This window comes from Ips typographus, linkage group LG16, assembly GCF_016097725.1.
Source record: "Ips typographus isolate SLU linkage group LG16, UJ_Ityp_2.0, whole genome shotgun sequence".
Lineage (NCBI taxonomy): Eukaryota > Metazoa > Arthropoda > Insecta > Coleoptera > Curculionidae > Ips > Ips typographus.
Window position 1 is genome coordinate 7,881,517 of NC_138437.1, and position 20,773 is coordinate 7,902,289.

Here is a 20,773-nt window from a genome sequence, read left to right on the forward strand (position 1 = left end):
TTTTATTCCCAAATCAGGTTTACATTAAAAACAAAAAAAACTGTGACACATTCTTTTATTAATGCACAAATACGGTAACATTTAAATGTATACATGTGTGTTAACAATATCTTTAAGTAAACGGTAACCTGTATGAATGAAACGCATAGTTACAAAATTCCCCGTTCATTGTGTCTCTAAATCTGTACAGTCATAATCTGCATTATGAAGTTATCCCGGCAGTTTAACTGGTTGAAATAAATTTTGCGGCATCAATTTACCCTGTGTGTTTCAATTGGGAGTAAATATCATAAACTGATAAGTAACTATTATTGCTTTAGGTGAAAAATTAAAGGGTCAGTTGTCTTTACAGGTTACGCTGATAATTTACGATCATCAAAAGTTGATAAGATTATTTCAGGGTCTGCCTCTTTTTCAACTTATATAATATTTTAATTAAATACTTAGCGTTATAATTGTTAATATCTAAGGTATTGTCATTAACCAGATTAAATAGATTTAACGGAATTTGACAACCAATTATACTAGGTACTCTCGCTGTTATATTGAAAATGATTGACGAAGCTTCAAATGAACATTGACTGCATAATTAGGCCATATAAAACCCAGTACAATTCGTGACAAGTTATCTGGCTTTTAATTTATATATTAATATAAACTTCTAGCAAATTGTAGTAATTATAATAATTGTTGACGCACAAACTTGGCAATTCTGTTGAGAATTGTGAAATTTAATTTTAACACATTTACAATTGGAAACAAAGCTTTAAATTTGACAACTTTATAATTTAAAATCCAGCGTTTCATATTTAAGCTTTTATTTTTTAATTGAATGATATTTGTTTAGCATTAAAATGTATTAATACAAAACGCCGGATTAATTTTTTATATATGGATATTAAGAGTAGTGGTATTATATAATACAATAAACTCCAGCAGGAAACTACATTAAATAACATCAACAGATTTTTTTTTAGTTTTAAGATCTTTTTGAACATTGAGTTCCCATATCATGCAATAACATTTTTTATTGGTTGCGTGATAAATTTGACCAAATCTAACACACAACTTTATAAATTACATTTTACAAAATACACATTTATTTGCCATTTATCATCATTGTCGGTAAATGTACTAGTATATTTTAATAAAAATCGTGCTAACTTTCATTTAATCATCATACTCTGCAACATGTTCACAGTATAAACAACATTATAAACTATAACTATATGTATTTCAATATTAAAACTAATCTAAAGATTACTAAAAAGAATATATACAACTTATTAAAACGTTTCAATATGAGTAAATCTTAATTATTTAAAAATCTCTTCCAAAAGTTTATTGCAATATCACTACAAGGATTTTTTTCGGCAAGAATTCCATGTATTGTATTCCAATAATCTTTGATCAAAATCCGAAACAAGCATACAACTGCACGTCACTTTTATGGTACAATATTTACTAAAATTAATGTTAAAAAAAAATTCTTTACATTATAGTTTCCATTATATACAAATTGCAACTAAATCATTTTAGGAAGATACTTTATTAATTGATAAAACACCGAGTAAGGTGATCAGTTCAAGTTCTAAAATTAAATGCGATATCACTATAACAGCAAATCAATAAACAATAATATGGCTTTGCGTTCACTATTTCAGTGCAGTTGCAGGAACGTACCTTATGCTGGATCACTATCAAACATAATAACTCTCGACTAGACGTTTATAACATTCCTCGGTTGGTGATGTTAAAAAATATAAAGTATCGGTACGTTTCTGTGCAAGTCAAAACACCACTTCTAAAACAAAGACCGAAAAAAAGAAGAATTATACAAAAAATAACAGAAAAATTGTTGTTCAACGTGAAATATCAAGAGTCTGAAGATTTATGGAAGCGGAACGTCCACTTTGACGTAATTCACTGGGAAATAACCTGTTCGGCCTCCAACACTGCCTTCAAACCAATTCTCATCCACTTTATTTAATAGAGTAATCACATCGTTTTCCTACAAGAAAACAATGTTTTGTTTTGATATAAAAAGTGTGCTGATTCTTTACCTTAAAGCTTAATTCACCGGGGTTTTCTGCTTCAAAGTCGTAGAGAGCCGTGCAACATGGCTGTTTAGTCATTGGAGTCCTGGCAGGAGATGATCTCATGGGGGACGGTAGTGGAGAAGCTAAAAATGTCCAGTTTTTAGTTAGGCAAGTTTCAAGTAATCTGCTTAATCCCGTCCCGTAATTATGTTTTGTTCTCCAAGAGCACACTAAACTTGTCTATAGAGTGATTCAAATTCACTAAAAGTATGCTAAAAATTAAAACAGTCGAATTTAAATCACCATGCACAAAGGATTGTTAGAAAATGTTGTTGAAAACTAATGGAACATACTCATCAAAATGCTCTCACCCCAAATGAAATACGGATACTCTAACAAACAAAATAAACAATAGGAAAAGTACTACTACAAAAGTTCTCAAATGCACGTGGCAAATTCAACTTAAAAATCATGCTAGTTTCAAGCTAAAATAACGACTCAGATATTTGTCTGAAGTAGTTTTTGAACATAACAATACGCTAATTGCTTCTACATGAACTGGAAAAAGAGTATCTCACATTTCCTCAAAAACTTTCATTACTCTGAATCTATATTATAAACTACTGTATTTACAAGTAACTCATTGATTTTTTTACTCCATGTTGATGAATATTTTGTATAAAAACAAAACACATACAACTAGTGCAAGCCTAAGGTAATAAAAAAAACAATGTAAACGCATGCTTAACTTAATTGTGTATGATCATATATTGGACTAGCGGACTAACACGTGTTTTCAGACAAAAACAAAACTAGCAAAATTACCATTGGCAGATTGCTGTCCCGGGAGAAGTTCAAGTTGCTGTGGCTTGTGTTGAGGAGATGAAACTTGCGAAGACTCTAACAACACATCTTTATGAGAACAACAACCTAAGCAAGAGGATAAAGTAGGAAAACGTGCGAGCAGTGAGGCCATTTTGTCAAACAACAGTAAATACGTGAAGGGTTAATTAGATAATGCACCAACAGCGCGAACTAGATTAAACGAATGTACATATAAAACTGATGTTTTCGCTGTCTAAAATAGCGCGAACGGAAGGCAATGATTGGATATCCGCCAATACGATGACTTCTTTGTTTTTATTACCTATTTTAAGAAAGTATGTCCGAAAATTGCGACTTGGCGTGAATTTATGATCAACACGTTCGCTGATTGTTTTGGTTCGACTCACCACGCTAACAGGTTGATCTTTAAATAATCCACTTGCAAGGAACGTTAGGACTGAGTAACAGAACCAAAAAAACATAATTTAAATCAAAACATTGAGGTAAACACTCTTGGGATATGTAACGTGTGTGCCACTTGGGGACAAACAAAACTTAATTAAAACTAAACCCAACAAAAAAAAAAAAATAACAAAAAATACCTTGGGGACAACTCCAGGGATCAAAAGGATCAGGGGGCAATTGTTCTTTAACAGGCACCGTTTTGGGTGCGGGCCTTCTAAATTGGTTGCCCCCGTTCGTTGTATTCGTAATGTTTTGACTATAGGAATTACTGCTCGAGTGATTATTAAAAAGATTAACATGGTTCGAATTTGTACCGTTATATCCATCAGACACCCCAATTACTCCTTCTATATTTAAATCTGAAAGGGTTTTAGGTACGAATTCCACTTTAGGACGATTCGCAGCCTCTTCCCTCCTGAAAAAAATTAAACACATTATAAATTATTAATAAAGTAAATAAGAAATACTAACTTTTCATGTAAATTTTCCGCGAGAACTTTAAGGACATCCGTACATTGACTGTGGTAGTCAAGCAGCCCTTCAGCAAATGTAGCTAACTGCGATATTTGCTCTACCTAAAAGTTGCCAAAAAAACAAATTATTAACATAAAGGGTCACTGACTGCGTGTGTTATAATAAACCTCGAACACGGAAGCAATTAAACAAAACCTCCCCCAGTCTAAAAATAAAACTGGTATTATTTAGTAGATCGATATGTATAGACTATTATATGTTTTGCCCTACAAGCTTAATGGCTTACGATCAATCATCCTTTAACAATCAATTAAGTAAAAGCAAGGAGCAAGGTCATTGGGGCATCTTGGTTGTTTAAGGGAAGGAAAACGTCAATAAACTACACATGTAGAATGGGGAAAAATCTCGAGGGAGATTAAAGCGATTGATTTCTTCGTCGAGAGGGAAAGGTAAATATGAAAAAAGTTTAGTCAAGAGTTTGCGAATGCGAAACAAGACAACCGTGGAAAATTCAATGAGTACAAACAAGAAGGACAGTGGTATTTGACGATAGATAGATAGAAAACAAACAAGCCAGAAGCCTTCCTTTTTTTTAAGTATACTTATTTAGAGCATAAAACAACAAGAAACTTGAAATACAAATTTTTTAGTGCTACGCTACTGAACAAGGTCAAGTTTAGCAGGCATAACACCAACAAACGGTATGAAAGAGGGTGGTGAACAATGAAACGCCCCCAAATTACCGGCCCTTCTTGAGTTAAGAATCTTTGCTTAACTATGTACTAGAATCGGTCGTTTGTCAAGTGAGGTTTTTGGAATAGGACGATGGGGGGAGTGAGAGTTAGAAGTTATGTCTTTATGGGGTAAAAATGTGAACCCGCCAAAATTATACTTAATCTAACTTAAATTCAAATTATGTACAATCAAACCTTTTAATTTGTTATTTATTCTGCTTTACAGTAATGCCTACTGTCGTTTATACAGCGCACAACACTTGCACAATACCGCATAGAAAGTTCATAATTTTTAACGCAATTCTTATGCGAAAACAGCTGTACGCATGCGCAAAATTTTGTAATGTCATATTTTGACATCCGCCGTCCGTCATTGTATTGTGTTATTGTTTTGTTTAGGAATTGTGGATTTGGATTGTTCAAGAATTGTGGTTTGTTGTTGATTTTGTATTTGTGATTTTTTGGTCATTTAGTGCAATAAAAACTGTTGAAGTGTCTACGGAAAAATCAGAGTTTAGTGGTAAAAATTATCTAGAGCTAATTAGTTTCTCTTTACATCAAGAATTTATTAAACAATTGCAGATGGAACCTTGGCAACAATTGGGGCTTCTACTCTTGATGGGTGCTGCAGCTACAGCATTAAGCTTAGATGTCAAGAAAAGGAGAATACGGAGGTTTAAAACGCGACCTATGAATAGAAAACGCAATAAACATAGTGTTTTTGAAAAAATAGTTCAGTTTGCAGAAAAACATGATACAGAGCAGTTTTTCAAATATACGCGTATGACTCCAGAACTGTTCCATAAGTTATTAGCTCTTGTGGGGTCATTCCTGCAGAAAGACAAGACAAAAAATCCAATTAGCCCAAAACAACGTCTTGCCCTCACTCTGCAGTAAGTATATTCTCAATTCCAAATAAAAATGTGTAGTATTGCCAGTTCTGTTTTTCAGTTATTTATCAGAAGGTTGTTCTATGCAGGAAATATCATGGAATAATAACACCTGAACGCCATGCCATCTTGTGTTGCGAGTGGTGGTTGGAATCATCAGGGATGGTCGGTTTGTGTTGGCTTTCTAAATATGAAGAATTCTAATATATTGTTGTTAGAGTTATCTGTGCTTGACATGATTGACAAGTGACAGAAAAATAACATTTCACATTGCAATGACATTTATCACGTGTTGTCATAAGCTCTTTTCATTGGTTAAAAATTGTATGTTGTGCGACTGTATAAACACCAAAAAGAAACACTTGTGATTTCGTGTGCAATGTTATGCATTAAGTTATGCATTGTGCGCTGTATAAACCCAGCTTTACAGTTTTTCATTAAAATTTAAATAAAAAAATTATGACACTTACATCGTTTTCTAGGAGATTAAACATTCCCATTTGAGCTAGACGAAGAGATTCGGCAAATTTCTCCTCTGCAGTTTTGATTTCCTCATCTGTAATATTTTTTGACCCTGTTAGGTAGTTAACAGGTCAAAAAGAAAACCGTGCATAATTAATAAGGCTACATGCAAAGTTAAAAATAAATATAATGTAGCATTAAACAAACAAAAGGCAAAGTACAAAAGCTGGATTTAGTTTAAACAGAAGACGACTAATTGTTTCATTTTCCCTTTTGCTCAATCCGCTTTCCAGAGACAAATAATAACCGTGCCCTAGAGGCTTGTTGCATCAAATTAGAGAAATGTCCTGTCCTACTTAGAAAACTACGAGTGGAACATTTTAATAATAGAAAAGTTTTCGTCCGCAATATCGCATGCTTAATATGAAGTCTTTTATTTTTTACCTTTAAAAGTCCCATGCTTACCGGATTTGAATATGAATTTGGAAACCTTGGTGTGGATAGCTATTATTAAAGCTACTTTAATCTTATCTCGAATGGTTATTGCTATATAACTCGTCTAATGACATCTTTAATACCCAGTCTTCTCCTCGGTAATAAAAAGAGAGATCAGGATTTTTCATTCCAACTTTGGAGTTTTCCCCGAACTTTATTATGTTGCCCAGACGTTTCATAATTAGAGAAACTCAACGGGAAACTTTGGTTTTTTTCATTTTCCGCATCCAGAGGATTACTTTTTAGCACTCAATCTGATTTTAAAATCACTCGGATTAATCGTGCGACCCCATAAGGATCTAACAGAAACCCATTTAAAGCCCCAGCTAAAAAAATATTATTTTCCGTTTCGCTTTTTTTGGGAAAATGATTTATAATCGTTTAATTTTTCCACTTGGCGTAACTGTTATTTTTACAGGCGGGCTTTAGGGCTTGGCAAACTAATTTAATCGAAGAAAACTTTTAAAACGTTTCTAGATTAATTCGAATTCTCGTGGGATTGATATTGAGAAAGAAGACTTTGACAAAGAAATTGCTTTATCAATTAGTAAGTACAGTCTATTTCTTAACTCATTAAATTTCCTATTTACTAGCCTGAAAAAACATTACAAAATTTGGTGCAGTGAAAAAGAAAAGTACAAAATGTAAACTGCTAGAAGCACAGTTTAAAAAGACAGTCAGGGACAAAATCGTCTGTAAAACTCATTTGGAGTGAGAAAATGACTGTTTTAAGCACATTTTTAGAATCCTCATTAAATTGTCTGTCTAGTAACCTGAAAAAACACTACAAAATTTGGTGCAGTGAAAAAGAAAAATGGTGACAAAATTTAATCTGCCAGAAACAGAGTTTAAAAAGGCAGTCAGGGACAAAATCGCCTGTAAAACCCACTCAGAGTGAGAAATTGATTGTTTTAAGCACATTTTTGGAATCCTCATTAAATTTCCTATCCATTTACCTAAAAAACACTACCAAATTTAGTGTTCTTTAAAAAAGAAAAGTGGTTACAAAATGTAAACTGCTAGAAGCACAGTTTAAAAAGACAGTCAGGGACAAAATCGTCTGTAAAACTCATTTGGAGTGAGAAAATGGCTGTTTTAAGCACATTTTTGGAATCCTCATTAAATTTCCTATCCATTAACCTAAAAAACACTACAAAGTTTGGTGCAGTAAAAAAGAAAAGTTGTGACAAAACTTAAACTGCCAGAAACACAGTTTAAAAAGACAGTCAGGGACAAAATCGCCTGTAAAACCCACTCAGAGTGAGAAATTGATTGTTTTAAGCACATTTTTGGAATCCTCATTAAATTTCCTATCCATTTACCTAAAAAACACTACCAAATTTAGTGTTCTTTAAAAAAGAAAAGTGGTTACAAAATGTAAACTGCTAGAAGCACAGTTTAAAAAGACAGTCAGGGACAAAATCGTCTGTAAAACTCATTTGGAGTGAGAAAATGGCTGTTTTAAGCACATTTTTGGAATCCTCATTAAATTTCCTATCCATTAACCTAAAAAACACTACAAAGTTTGGTGCAGTAAAAAAGAAAAGTTGTGACAAAACTTAAACTGCCAGAAACACAGTTTAAAAAGACAGTCAGGGACAAAATCGCCTGTAAAACCCACTCAGAGTGAGAAATTGATTGTTTTAAGCACATTTTTAGAATCCTCATTAAATTTCCTATCCATTTACCTAAAAAACACTACCAAATTTAGTGTTCTTTAAAAAAGAAAAGTGGTTACAAAATGTAAACTGCTAGAAGCACAGTTTAAAAAGACAGTCAGGGACAAAATCGTCAGTAAAACTCATTTGGAGTGAGAAAATGGCTGTTTTAAGCACATTTTTGGAATCCTCATTAAATTTCCTATCCATTAACCTAAAAAACACTACAAAGTTTGGTGCAGTAAAAAAGAAAAGTTGTGACAAAACTTAAACTGCCAGAAACACAGTTTAAAAAGACAGTCAGGGACAAAATCGCCTGTAAAACCCACTCAGAGTGAGAAATTGATTGTTTTAAGCACATTTTTGGAATCCTCATTAAATTTCCTATCCATTTACCTAAAAAACACTACCAAATTTAGTGTTCTTTAAAAAAGAAAAGTGGTTACAAAATGTAAACTGCTAGAAGCACAGTTTAAAAAGACAGTCAGGGACAAAATCGTCAGTAAAACTCATTTGGAGTGAGAAAATGGCTGTTTTAAGCACATTTTTAGAATCCTCATTAAATTGTCTGTCTAGTAACCTGAAAAAACACTACAAAATTTGGTGCAGTGAAAAAGAAAAGTTAGTCTCTTACCGTTCATTGGTAAATAACTTACTATAGGTTCTTACTATTCTTTCGGACTTAAAGAAAGTATCTTCAAAAACAAAAAAATACGTGTATGTATTATTTTGTTTGGTTGTACTTCTTAAATATTTGAGCAAGTTAACAATTTATTTACCATGATAATAAATAAGCCCCTCTCGGTTTTACTGCTACTGAATTAAATTAATCCAAGCATCTCTAATAACGTTTGAAGAAAGGTCAGCTATATGGATGGTATCTGAATTCCTTAATAAGGAACATAAGCTGAGTAGATTTGATTAGACGGAGGAAGTTGATATTAAAAAGAAAAAATATTTTCTCTGGAAAATAAGAATTTTTGCACCAGGTGATATTTGACGTTGCAAAACGCCGGGGTCGAGCGTGCGACCGCTTTAAGTGGGCATCCAAGAAATCGATTTTGAGGTTGAGAGCAGTAACCGCAAAAAATGGGATATTGTGGTAATGAAAAATATAAAGAATACCGAATATGCTGGAGTAATGGAATTGTAGTGCTTTTTGTCTATAAATAGCATTTACGAGGACCGGAATAATAGCGGTTTCATAATGTTCTGCAAAAAGTGCAATGAAAGAATTAAACGGAACAGTTGGAATAAAACCCAAATATTGAAACTAGCATCAAGCTTTTTAACTGACTAATATTTTCCAATACCGAGTTAATTTATATTTGTTTCGCACCAACATGACATTTTCCGACAATATGGACAAACTGTAATTAAATCCAAATGCGGTATAGTTCTAAACAGATCCAGACTCAAATTAACAGAGTTCATTAGATAGCGTATTTTAAAACGTGGGAGACAGTTCCGGAAATATAAGTTATTAAATCGTAATTAATTGACATCAACTGGGAACGCAATACGTGACATTCGTCAAATTTTAGCAAGCCAATAATGGCGGTATACATTGGAAATCCTTCATAATTTCGAAACTAATTTAGAGCTCCTCTAAATCGTATAATTCACACTCCCACAGAGAAGAGCGAAATGACGAGGAGCAACAGTGAGGAAGGAAGATAAATTAATTTTTCCGCTTTCTCGCGTTAACACTGGAAAGCTATTGCTACGGGGTCTAGCTCGACTAATTGGGGAGTTGAATTTACACTTTCTGAAAGGGGATTGTAATAACGTACCCTGAGTGCAGCCCTGGACCTTTACAGGGCTTGAATAAGGACTAAATTGTCCTTTAAACGCTAGAGAAACATGCATATATCAGTCGAAACAACATGCTATAAATTTTGTAAAGAAAGGTCTTACCTTTGGCTTGCCGCCTACGTTTGCAATCAAAATCTAAACGCCGGCCCTGTAGTTTTTTCCTGTGATGCTGAAAATAATAAATCAGCATTATAATACGACAGTAACTAAACAAATATTTACTTTTAACAGGTACCATAAAATGTATGTAATATATTAAAGATTAAAAGTAATCATCAATGAATCACCCTAGACTAAGAAACACTTACTATAACTTCTTTTAAGTCCTTCGTTTGCAAGTGATGTAGTGGCTCCAAGAAATTCTGCTTGATATTATCATCCAAAGAATACTTGACGTCAGCCATTTGTTTGAGTGCCTCTCCCATTTCCACTAAAGCATTTCCGAACATGCTGTCATCGCCTAATTTTTTACCGTAGAGCAACATGCAATCACCCAACACCCCCTCAGGTTGTGGGTAAGTGTTGGACTTGGCTTGTCCGCTTAATTTGCTAATCCCCTTTACTGCTGCCATTTTAGCGCGAGCAGTAGGATTAGGCTGTAGAAATTCTTTCGTTTTCACTTGAAGTTCTTCAACTAACTCTACGGTCACGTCCGTTTTCTGGAATTGCAAATTAACATGGAATTAATTCACCAAAAAGTGCATGTTGGCGTGGAAACCTTTTCAAAGTTTTCATGCGGGAAAGTTCAGGTTATTAAATTACCGAAGGTAATCGCGAGGGAGCAAGAAATTGATCTCGCCTCTATACTTTGTGAAAGTTACATTCAATTAAGGCGTGTTATTTCAAGCTATAAGTAAACAAAAGTAGTTGGATGGAAAACTTGAAAAAATCACTTGTTTCCAACGCATATAAAAATTCAATCTTCTTGTGGATATAATGAAAATAAATGAACTCCTGACATGGAGGTAAACATGTCTACTATAATAGTTTACTTAAAACTGGTGTAGTTTGTGTTTTTTGCTTCAAAATACATCAAGCAACTAATAAACTGTCAACTTCTTCAAAGCTAATAATATTGAGGATGTGATGCCAAAAACAGCTTATTTCATTTGATAAATGTGTCATGAACACGGATGCCAAATTATCTCCTATTATGCTTTGCGTGTATGTGTGGGGAGGAAACTCAACTTCAGGTGCAAAATTAATATCTGAGGCACAACCGAAATGGCTGAATCTACCTAAATTAATAATTACTACAGGAAACCGCAGATTAAACTTCCCCTAGAGGTAGGAAATCAGTTAACTCACCCTTTCCATATCCATAAAGTCCAGATCCAGTTTAGTGCCTTCGGCACCCCCCATTTTTTCTGTGACATACTGCAACAATACAAAAACTAAAATTAAATATTACAATTTAGATAACGAAACACTTACCTGATTGGCTTTGTTAAACTGTTTCTTAAATCCTGCAAAGGCCATTTCTTACTAATTTACACACACCCCCACAATCAATCTGAAACAATAAGTTAAATTTTCTTAAACATTGATGGACAAGACATTTCCTGTGCATCAAAATTGACTTGAGATACGCAATTACCTCAATCTCACAACATAAAGCCCACACAATGTAGTAAATAAAAATAATCAACAAGAACCTCAAAACAATACGGGGGAGTAATTATACGTTATCTGAGAGATAAAAGTCTATATTTTAACAAACTTTTTATCATTTTTAATTTCCTGCACTGTCTGATGAATAAAACGGTGTACGCATTCATACGAACGCTAAAGCAATTTTTACTTAAAACTTAACTATGTATTATGTGTAAATATAAAAAAGAAGCGGCTTAATGGCTTTACCAAGAACAACTTCGATGCCGGCAGAGTTTTCTTTTTCTAAGAATAAAATTGTTTACCTCAACTCTCCAGTTTCACAGTTGAATGGAAGCTAAGGGTGCAGAAATATGCAAGGGAATGCCAAAGTTGAAGCACTTTGATCTGTCTTACTCTACCGTTGTTGTTTGATAATACATTTTCAAGTAAAAACTGTTGCTCGGGACTTTTAGAGTATTTTACTATGGGTCTTGTAAACATTAAGCATCCACGAGTTTGGTCGGCTTCTATAGTCCAGAGAAAAAAGAAAATTTGCGGTAAAATCACAATTTACCTTCTGCAATGTTGTCAAATAGGTATAGTCTTAAATAGCTGTTCCACAATGAGTTGTACTATTAACAATGCAGTTAGTTACAATTTATAAAAACAACCTTTGCCACCTATACTAATCAGATATTTAGGGTACCAAACATATTTTTATGATTAAAAACAATAAAAATTAGTTGAAGTATTAAATATTAATAACGAAAAAAAAAAACCGTCTGGCAACGCCGCATAATTCACAGAGGATAACTGATACTTGACAGTATGTACGTCAACTTCAGATGTCATTCAATGTTCCTTTAATTATGAGGTTAAACACCGCCTTCTTTACAAGAAAGCCTAGAATGTGTCTTTTAATGGCGGCGTTATCGGATTTTTTTTGTTCACAAACCTATGGAGATGCAGTAGAAAATATGTTTTTTTTAATTTTTTCGTGTAGTTGATTAGAAGTTGTGAGTGAAAAATCAAAGAACGCTTTATTCCTGATCCAGATATGTATAGATATGGCTTTTTATATCCAATAAAGTCCAGCCAAAGCAAGTTTGGTTAGAACCCTTTGTCTTGGAAAGTACAACAAACTAATGTAAAAACTGCTCAATCAAAGAAAATTTGGAAATCCTTGAATCTAGGTAAGCAAAACTGGTAAATGGGTTTTATATTATTACCAAGACCTTTCTTTTAAAATGTAAATGTGCCAATGAAACTTCTAAAAGCTGTCCTGTTTCTTCAGAGTAAACCTTTGTTGCTCTCAAAATGCAGGCGGCCTCAAAATTTAACTCACTTATGTATGTAAGAGGCAATAAGTTTACTGAATGAGAAAGCATATTGTACTTACCACTGAGTATTGTGTTGGAGTAAAATCATTCCAGTTCAAAGCTTTCAACCACTGTTGAGTTCGAGCAGGGTCTTTTGGAAAGGAAAGGACACTTTTGGGCCTTTCTCCAAATTGCTTTTACAATTTGGCAAACAACAAGTGTGACGGCATATTGTAGAGGCAATAGAATTTAAGTTAAAAAACCAACCACAAATTATAGAACAATGAAGGAACAATAACAATAGTGATAACACAATAAAATGAACACAAACTACACTTTCACTAGAACAATAAACATATAAACAACTAAACAACAATTACTTTGGCAAGTAATCCCAAGTCTTGACTTTAAACCTTAAAAATTAATTTAATCATCCAAAAACTCAATTTCCACAATACAAACAAATGCAAACTGTCAATCCCATATTTCGGCCATATTGGAATTTTTGGCATGCACCTTCTTGGCTTTCTTGTACAGAGGGCGGTGGGTTAAAGCATAGTTGCCGCCTTTTTCCTTTGTTTACTTTACAATATTGGTGGATTTCGCACTTGGTTAGTCTAGGTCAGTTGTTAATGCATATTTTTTTCCTAAATTTGCAATAAACAAATATTGACACTAATACGCATCGGCCACTACCGTTAGCATTAGGTTGCCAAGAATTATTTTAGTTTTTAATAGCCGCAGTTTTTGAGGTACCAAATTATCGTACATTTTAAGGATTTTTTTCTCAATTTTTTGAAGAAAATTGTGAATTTACCGCAAATTTTTATTTGTCTACAGTATAGAAGCCGTAATCTTACTGTTTAATCCGTTAAATTCGTGGATGCTTAATCTTTACAAGACCCTTTACTATTTTCAATATGTACACAGGTATGGACATTTCAAAGTTACACACAGGTAATGATAAGAGAACAACCATTAATGTATGAAAGCAATCAAAATCAATGAGCTAAACAAAAATGCGGAAGTGACGTAATTTCACCGTTAGTCACAATGTTTCTGATCAAGTGGTCATATGATCAACTGCTACATTATATTTGTATTGACAGATGTCAGTATACAAACGATTTTACCTGTCAACACTATTAATGAATGACATTTTGTATTTTACAAACTAGTCGTGTGACACAAAGTGTTTTTGTATAATTTTCAAATATGATTCAAAACAACATTCACTGACAATTTAAAACTTACACTTTGTTAAATCAAATTTCAAATACAGCAAACAAAATAATGAGTAAATGTACCACAAATGTAAAATCGTAATTCCAAATATAATCGAATATAAGCTCGGAAATACATTTCGAACAAAGAAAACTAGCGGGTGGCACAAATTCCCATTAAAATGCCTCAAACTAGAATAATTATAAATTTATTTAAAAGCCCACTCAACTGCATTAACGAAATTTTAACACTTCCCTAATAGCCATTACAAACTATACAGGTTTAAACAATAATTTTATCTATAATGCACATATTCTGCTTTATCTACATTTACAGCTGTTGTTATAGTTAACCATCCTATTCAATGAAAATACCGTTTAGCATTGCAAGGGCTATCTACATGCGAATACAAAGGCTTATTATCGAATTAGGTCCATTCATTTAGGGAGGTAAACGTAACTGAATAAAATTGACCAATAAATTTGTGGCCTTTGATTCTGGATCCTGCTGATTTAATGCCAATTCGGCACGTTTTCAGTGACCTAATTTAACCTACCCTTGACACGGTTACCCAAGAACTGTTTAAATCACCTATTTTTTTTTAAATTAAAATTATTGATGCTGTTAGGAATATTAAACATTCAAAAAATGTCAAAAAAATTAAAAATATTAAAAAGTATTTCAAGAAAAGTGACTGAAATATGAAATCAAGTTGCTAAGAAAAGTAAAAGAAAACTGCACTTATCACAATCAATTATTAATAAATTAAATTAAAGTTTAACATACCAGTTGATACAAGTCCGATAATCGAAAAACGTGTGTTTTGACACTGGATACACAAAATTTGTTCGCCTACAGTCTGGAAGTCTGAAACAAGTATGGATATCGACTCGCTAAAATGTGAATGAAGTGACGCGCATTCAGCTTCGCGCACATATCGATACTAGCAACTAAAAGACAATGTTCCAATGCCAATTTTTGTCTTTTTCGTTGGGGTAGTTATGCTTCGTCACCCACGATCCCTTTCAAAAATAATTTTTTAACGCTTTTCTTTAATTGAATAATTTTTCGATTAAGTTCCCAACTGCGGTTGGTATTTCACGCACATCAAATATTCGTATATGAATATTTTATAAGACAAAAAGGAAATTATTTTCCATTTGATTTTGTGAGTGAGAGAATTTATTCCGGATAATTTACAGGAAACTTTGACCGGCGTCATGAGAATTCCAGTTTTATTAAAATTACACGCGGTAAGAATTTTAATCAGTCACTCAGCTTCCCGGTTGCTATTTGAATTTTTTTTGTAGATCTGCAGATATTGTGGTAGCAGTAAATTTTAAAATATGACCACTAGAACAACTGAAATAAATCTACCTACGCTTAAAATTATTCTTTATTAAACGTCTGTGGAAATTTACCTCCCTTTGCCAGGAAACTCAATTAATAGCTTCAACAGAAATTCACAATTTGATCAAAAAAGCAATCATGGAAAAAATCAACCCCTATATAAGGCAAAATATCTATACTGTAAACTTGTTCAACAAAGACAAATTTAACCGGGCGGTGTACAAAGCACAAAGGAGGATAAAGAGGTTTTATAGAACGCAGAGCACAAACGCGATATAAAGAGTAAAGGCCAGAGAAAAAGAAAAAAATGCATGATATCCCGACGACACGTGTTTTGGCTTACTGGATTTAACAAGAATTGCAGTTGCATCACTGGTAAATTGTAGAAAATTGCTTTTTTTTGGGCTTATACAACTCACATGCCCATCATCATTACGTAGTCACATCTACGTAAACTACTGGTAACCTATTTGAGTAAACCATTCAAAACCACGGAAATGTGTTTAAATTAGGTTGTAAACGACAAGTAAACAGGGATTCATTGTGGAACAGACCAGTTTCCAGATCTGTTGCTCCGACAATATGTTGGCGTTTTTTATCTATAAAAGGCACAAAGAGGAGTCGAGAAAATGGTTGTCGTTAAAAATACAGAGGATTTAGGGAATTCTATTTTCGTGATTATTTGTTCAATTTAAGGCAGAGACTAATTGTTAGCGAAATCGGATTTCAGAAACCATGTTTGTTATATCTAAACAAAGACGCCATTAAATGGTATTAAAACTGGTTTCTAGGTGCTGAGTTTATTGCTGTTCTATGCCAACATTTACTATACAGTAACTGAAAATTCAAACAATGAAAGAGGAAATTATGTTAACTATTGTTATGAGCTGTTGGTCAGCTATATTCAAAACTGACTGCCTATCAGTTAACTACACCCAGTTATAACGTAATTACAGCACACACTAGTAACATGAAAACCAGTAAATTAATTTGCTTTGGAACTCCCACTGAGGTAAACCAGAACACGTGTTCGTATAGTCACAATGACGGTTTCCAATTTTGGAACTTCTAAAGGATACGTTAAAGTCGTGTTCTGGTTGAACCTTTTGTTCCATTTCCAACTACCTTCAAAAGTAATTTAGTTCTATGTTTGAGCGACTGGTGCTCTAGAAAGTTTTCTAATATTTCAGTTGTCAATAAGGCTAGAACTCCTTTAAATTAAACAAAAAGTAAATAAATCGATCATCATCTTGACTTTTATGTGAATATAAAATGGTAAATCCATATCAGTCAGAAAGAGGATTGAAAACGTGAAAAAAAGAAGACAAAATGTATCAGTTTTAAGTTAGAAGCTGTATCATTTTGTCCATAACTGCCAACTGTCAAATTATGTCCTACCTACCTTACAACTAGTGGACAAAAAAAATCATTTTTTAATCGAATATGACGTAACTTAACTATATTTTGAACAACTGTCAAATTACAAACTGCACGGAGCCCATAATTCTGTCACCAAAACCAAGAATTCGAACAATCAACGGGACTTTATTTTTATTTACTCCTTCACATTTCTCTGCAATTCAGGGACAAATTTAACGCGTTTCATTGAAACGACAGGCGTACATTTTATTCTGCCCTTCCGGCAGCATCATGGAGCCTTAAAATGATATTTCGTTCTACAAGTGCACAGTAAATTACTAGACATCCTACTTATTTTTCGAAGCAGATTTACTCACAGCCAATTCCCTTTCAATGAATAGAAAACGTTCACTGGAAACTTCTTGAAAGCGAATACACGCTCTCGGAAAATAAAATATTGGATGGGAATAGTCCAGAAAATATCATCTGGCTTCCTATTAAACTTTATGTGATGTAGCATATACATTTATGTATAGGTCTACTGCAAAAGTTTATAGGATTTATCAAAATGTCGCACATTAAAACGTACAATCTAGTTAGAGAACATGTATGTATGTATTAGATTTACTAAAAAATAATAACAGGTCACTAGAACCTTCCAATATCTTGCTGTAAGTATTGTTATGAATTCTTCAAGTGTTGTCAAGAGCAAAAGACAAAATGAAGTCAACAGTCCTCTCAACTGCTATGATTGCCTGTTTTCATCAATTCTTTGTTTTTCACCCAATTTTGACTTTATTTTCCAAATTGATTTTAGAGCCATTCAAGCTGAATTTATTTTTTACAACTGAAGAACTTAAAATACCTAAGTTACCTATTATGTAGCCGTGTTATTCTTGCAATTTAAACTAAAACTAATTTGAATTCAAACTATGTGATTTAATAAACCACTTCTCTATATAAACTAAACTAACAACGTAATACAACCCGAAACTGTTTGAATTAATCAAATAGTTTTGCACCCTTCAAACTCTTGGTTAGCAAAATATAATTTACAAAATAACTATTAGTTTATGGTGTTTATTCAAAGTTCCTCTTTTACTAGAATTGGAGATCAACTACCTTTCAAGGAAGCAATACACTATATATTTATTATTTGTAATTTAAATAGCACAACAAAAAGGTCAAAGTAATTTAGTAATAATCAAATGGGAGTAACCTTTAACACATAAAAATAAATTTTCAAAATATTTTATCAATGTGCTTGTGTGTAGACTCATAAAATGTAGTGTGATAAAAGTAATCCTTAAATAATCTAACTGAATTTAGCAGTTACCCTGGCTATAAATAGTAAATAACCTCTGCATGCTAATTTCTGGCTTTTTTCCCAATTAATTAAAGATAAAAGAACTTCCTATGTTCTCAGGTTAATGTTACAAGGTCAATTAAAGTTAACATCCATTACAAGTACATATTAAGTTAACAGAGTTGTGTAAATCACTAAAATGTTCACAGTGTACAATGGAAAATTTAAAGTAGAGTTTCATATTAGCAATAAGTTATAAGTCTTTGATTTAAAGGTTGTTAAAGAGAAAACAATTTCTAATTAAGAAGTGTTTAATGTAGGCAAGTTCACTCCCATTAAGATTTGTCTGCTTATTAATGTAAATTCCCACTTAAAACACCTGTTCCATGTCACTGTTATACAGATTGTTCAAAATTTACTTCAAGTTCAACATGTCCATTATTTATTAATATAAATAAAATATATAAAAAGTGATTCCCACAGAAAATATTCAAATATTCGGCTAACCACTTAAGTACATTGAAACACTTTTTAGATTTTTTTGTATGAAGTGTCCAAAAAACACCTTTTTTTATACACATTATATTGTACACTTAAATGAACAGATGAAAGATTAATTTGATGACTGCACCAACAATGAATAAATAAATTGGCCATAATAAAATGATTGTCATTGAACCTAGACTAGATGTAAAAATAAAACTTCCCCTCCGAAATTTGAAACGTCTTAATAAACAGTAGATAAACATACAATCTGTTTTACTTCTGTTTCATCTCATATAAGATTACAATTCCATGTTCTAAGCACTGAGTAGTACCAGATCAGTCAAGCTAGATTACAGTTTACACTAGTGAAAGTTTTACGTAAAACATCGCAATTTTAATTTGCATGCAACGTTATGGTTTGCAAACAATTATTATACAACTTAAAACGTGGAATTTTGGTTAAAAATATTAACTGGTGTTGAAGTACTTCTGAGTTGGATAAGCCATAAAAGAAGTTAAACTACCCCCCACTAAGGGCCAAATGGATAACAGCTAATTCGATATAGTGAAAAATATTCATTGCTTACCTTTATTGTAGTCAATACAACTGTATCACAGAGGAATTTTTTGAATCAAACTCCAATAAAACAGAATTTAACGACTCAAGACATCTATACCCATCCAGTCAAAGAACAGATAAACAACTGATCGTTTGACTGACGTTGACAATTAAAAACTTGTAGTAATAACAGCGTTGCCAATTCTAACAAACACAAGGTGCAATAAAAAACAAACCTAACAAAACAGGTGTATCCATTTACTAAACTGACTGACTCTAAGCATTATGCGCGCTTACCAAGTGTATTATTAACTAACTCTTGGTAAAAATATTTGTCACAAAGAATTTGCAACCTCCACTTATAAGAAAATACTTTAATACTGACAACACTGTCATGACTGGAGGCATGTATAACTGACGTCACATTCTTAAATCGAAATAATCTAAAACTATGTGTCGGGCTATAGTTATTCTTGTCTATCGTGTTGGTTATTAAGAGACGAACTGCTTCAGCAATTATTGATTTCGTTTTTTAGCTTATTAAACTTAGGATAGGCGTCACGTGACTGAAATAAATTAAAACTGAAACTAAATGCAGCGTCACTGGCAACCAATCAAACAGCTACTTTAATCAATATAGCTTGTATTTCAACCAATTAAATCGTTGACTGTTTGACAATTCTAAATAACAAGTTGAGGTTAAAACTGTTCTGCAAACTGCAAACAGGGCAAAGCAAAACATTATTTATATTTATATTATGTCTGTGTAATTATTAAACAAAACTGTTTACTGACATTCTAAGTTAGCTGTCTTAAAAGCTCTTGTTTTAATTACAATGGGTATGTATTTCAAGGTTTTATTAATTCACTTTTAGAGTTCAGTCAACTAGGACTTTCTTAGAGGCATTTTTTGATGATGTGTCCAGTCAAAACTATACTGAAACATTCTTCTTCATTTTCAGTTGGAACCACAAAAACCTCATTCACCCTAGCGTTAATTAGCAGCATTTTAATAGTCTCAACAATGCAAATGTGGAAAACTTGGCTGGCATCATCCAGTCAACAAACATTACTTGGAGGGTTGTTGGGATCATTCCTTTTCACTTTTATTTTAACTGCAATAGGAAATTCTGAATCTTTGGTCTTTGGGAGGTCTTATACAGTTGGATTAATTCCTGAAGGTGTGTTTTATAGCTACTACTACACTTGGCTTGGTACTATTAATTTAGTTTTATTTTAGTGGCAGTTGCACTTGTGATTGCTGTAGCAGCTTCTGCTAGTGTTCACAGAGTTGCTGGGTCTTCTTGGTAATTTTTTGTTTCAAACAGTGTTAACTAGTTTAATTAACAATGTCTATTTACAGTCTATTGTTCTCACTATTGGCACTGTATTATGTCAATAGATATTCACAGAAAGTGTATGGACAAACAGTGCCTCAACCCATTCCAAGTGCTAAGAAAAAGAAGAACTGAATGAGGATTGCTGGTTATATGTAAGGATTTCTATATGATTATTATAGGTACTATACTTTTTTACTGATAGCAAAATCTGGTCTCAAATTGTGTATATAAGGAACGGCTTTTTGTATACCTCATTCTAAATAAATATGATTTTTTTTAGTACCATTTTTATCTATATTAGGTCAGTTACTAAATAGAAAAGTAAATGATCCATTGTTGAGTGATTATTGAAAATTGTCTACAGATTTAAAAAAGAAAGA

The 20,773-nt window shown here is 32.8% G+C and overlaps 2 protein-coding genes across 11 annotated transcripts; one reads left to right on the forward strand and one right to left on the reverse strand.

The window, feature by feature from the left end:
* Nucleotides 1-38: 38 nt before the first annotated feature.
* On the reverse strand, nt 39-19,240 carry EndoA (SH3 domain containing GRB2 like, endophilin-A). 10 transcript variants are annotated; one of them, XR_014180886.1, is made up of 12 exons: nt 19,082-19,240; nt 11,292-11,370; nt 11,166-11,234; nt 10,166-10,516; nt 9,960-10,026; nt 5,898-6,001; nt 3,801-3,904; nt 3,644-3,744; nt 3,467-3,597; nt 2,865-2,939; nt 2,064-2,182; nt 39-2,011 (listed from the first exon to the last, which is right to left on the reverse strand). XR_014180886.1 is itself a non-coding variant. In XM_081994151.1 (11 exons), the coding sequence occupies exons 2-11, from the start codon at nt 11,334-11,336 to the stop codon at nt 1,892-1,894; spliced, it is 1,314 nt and encodes a 437-aa protein (XP_081850277.1). In that variant the 5' UTR covers nt 11,337-11,370; nt 19,082-19,240; the 3' UTR covers nt 39-1,891. The 10 variants fall into 10 exon arrangements, 9 of the variants coding, with proteins under 9 accessions (XP_081850277.1, XP_081850279.1, XP_081850274.1 ...); XM_081994151.1 differs by having other exon boundaries at nt 3,467-3,744; nt 5,898-5,983; XM_081994153.1 differs by lacking the exon at nt 3,467-3,597.
* Nucleotides 19,241-19,626: 386 nt separating this feature from the next.
* LOC145738954 (protein KRTCAP2 homolog) lies at nt 19,627-20,672 on the forward strand. The gene is made up of 4 exons (XM_081994161.1): nt 19,627-19,893; nt 20,016-20,234; nt 20,294-20,360; nt 20,417-20,672. The coding sequence occupies exons 1-4, from the start codon at nt 19,890-19,892 to the stop codon at nt 20,523-20,525; spliced, it is 399 nt and encodes a 132-aa protein (XP_081850287.1). The 5' UTR covers nt 19,627-19,889; the 3' UTR covers nt 20,526-20,672.
* The last annotated feature ends 101 nt before the right edge of the window (nt 20,673-20,773 follow it).

Bases quoted from the DNA above. Each gene is read 5' to 3' on its own strand.
- EndoA (XM_081994148.1), bottom strand. From the start codon at position 11,336: ATGGCCTTTGCAGGATTTAAGAAACAGTTTAACAAAGCCAATCAG. The intron at 6,002-9,959 runs GTAAGACCTTTC...ACTACCTAACAG, and splicing joins ACGTAGGCGGCAAGCCAAAG to GGTCAAAAAATATTACAGAT. The intron at 2,012-2,063 runs GTAAAGAATCAG...GTTTTCTTGTAG, and splicing joins CCGGTGAATTAAGCTTTAAG to GAAAACGATGTGATTACTCT.
- LOC145738954 (XM_081994161.1), top strand. The intron at 20,235-20,293 runs GTGTGTTTTATA...GTTTTATTTTAG, and splicing joins AGTTGGATTAATTCCTGAAG to TGGCAGTTGCACTTGTGATT. The intron at 20,361-20,416 runs GTAATTTTTTGT...GTCTATTTACAG, and splicing joins AGAGTTGCTGGGTCTTCTTG to TCTATTGTTCTCACTATTGG.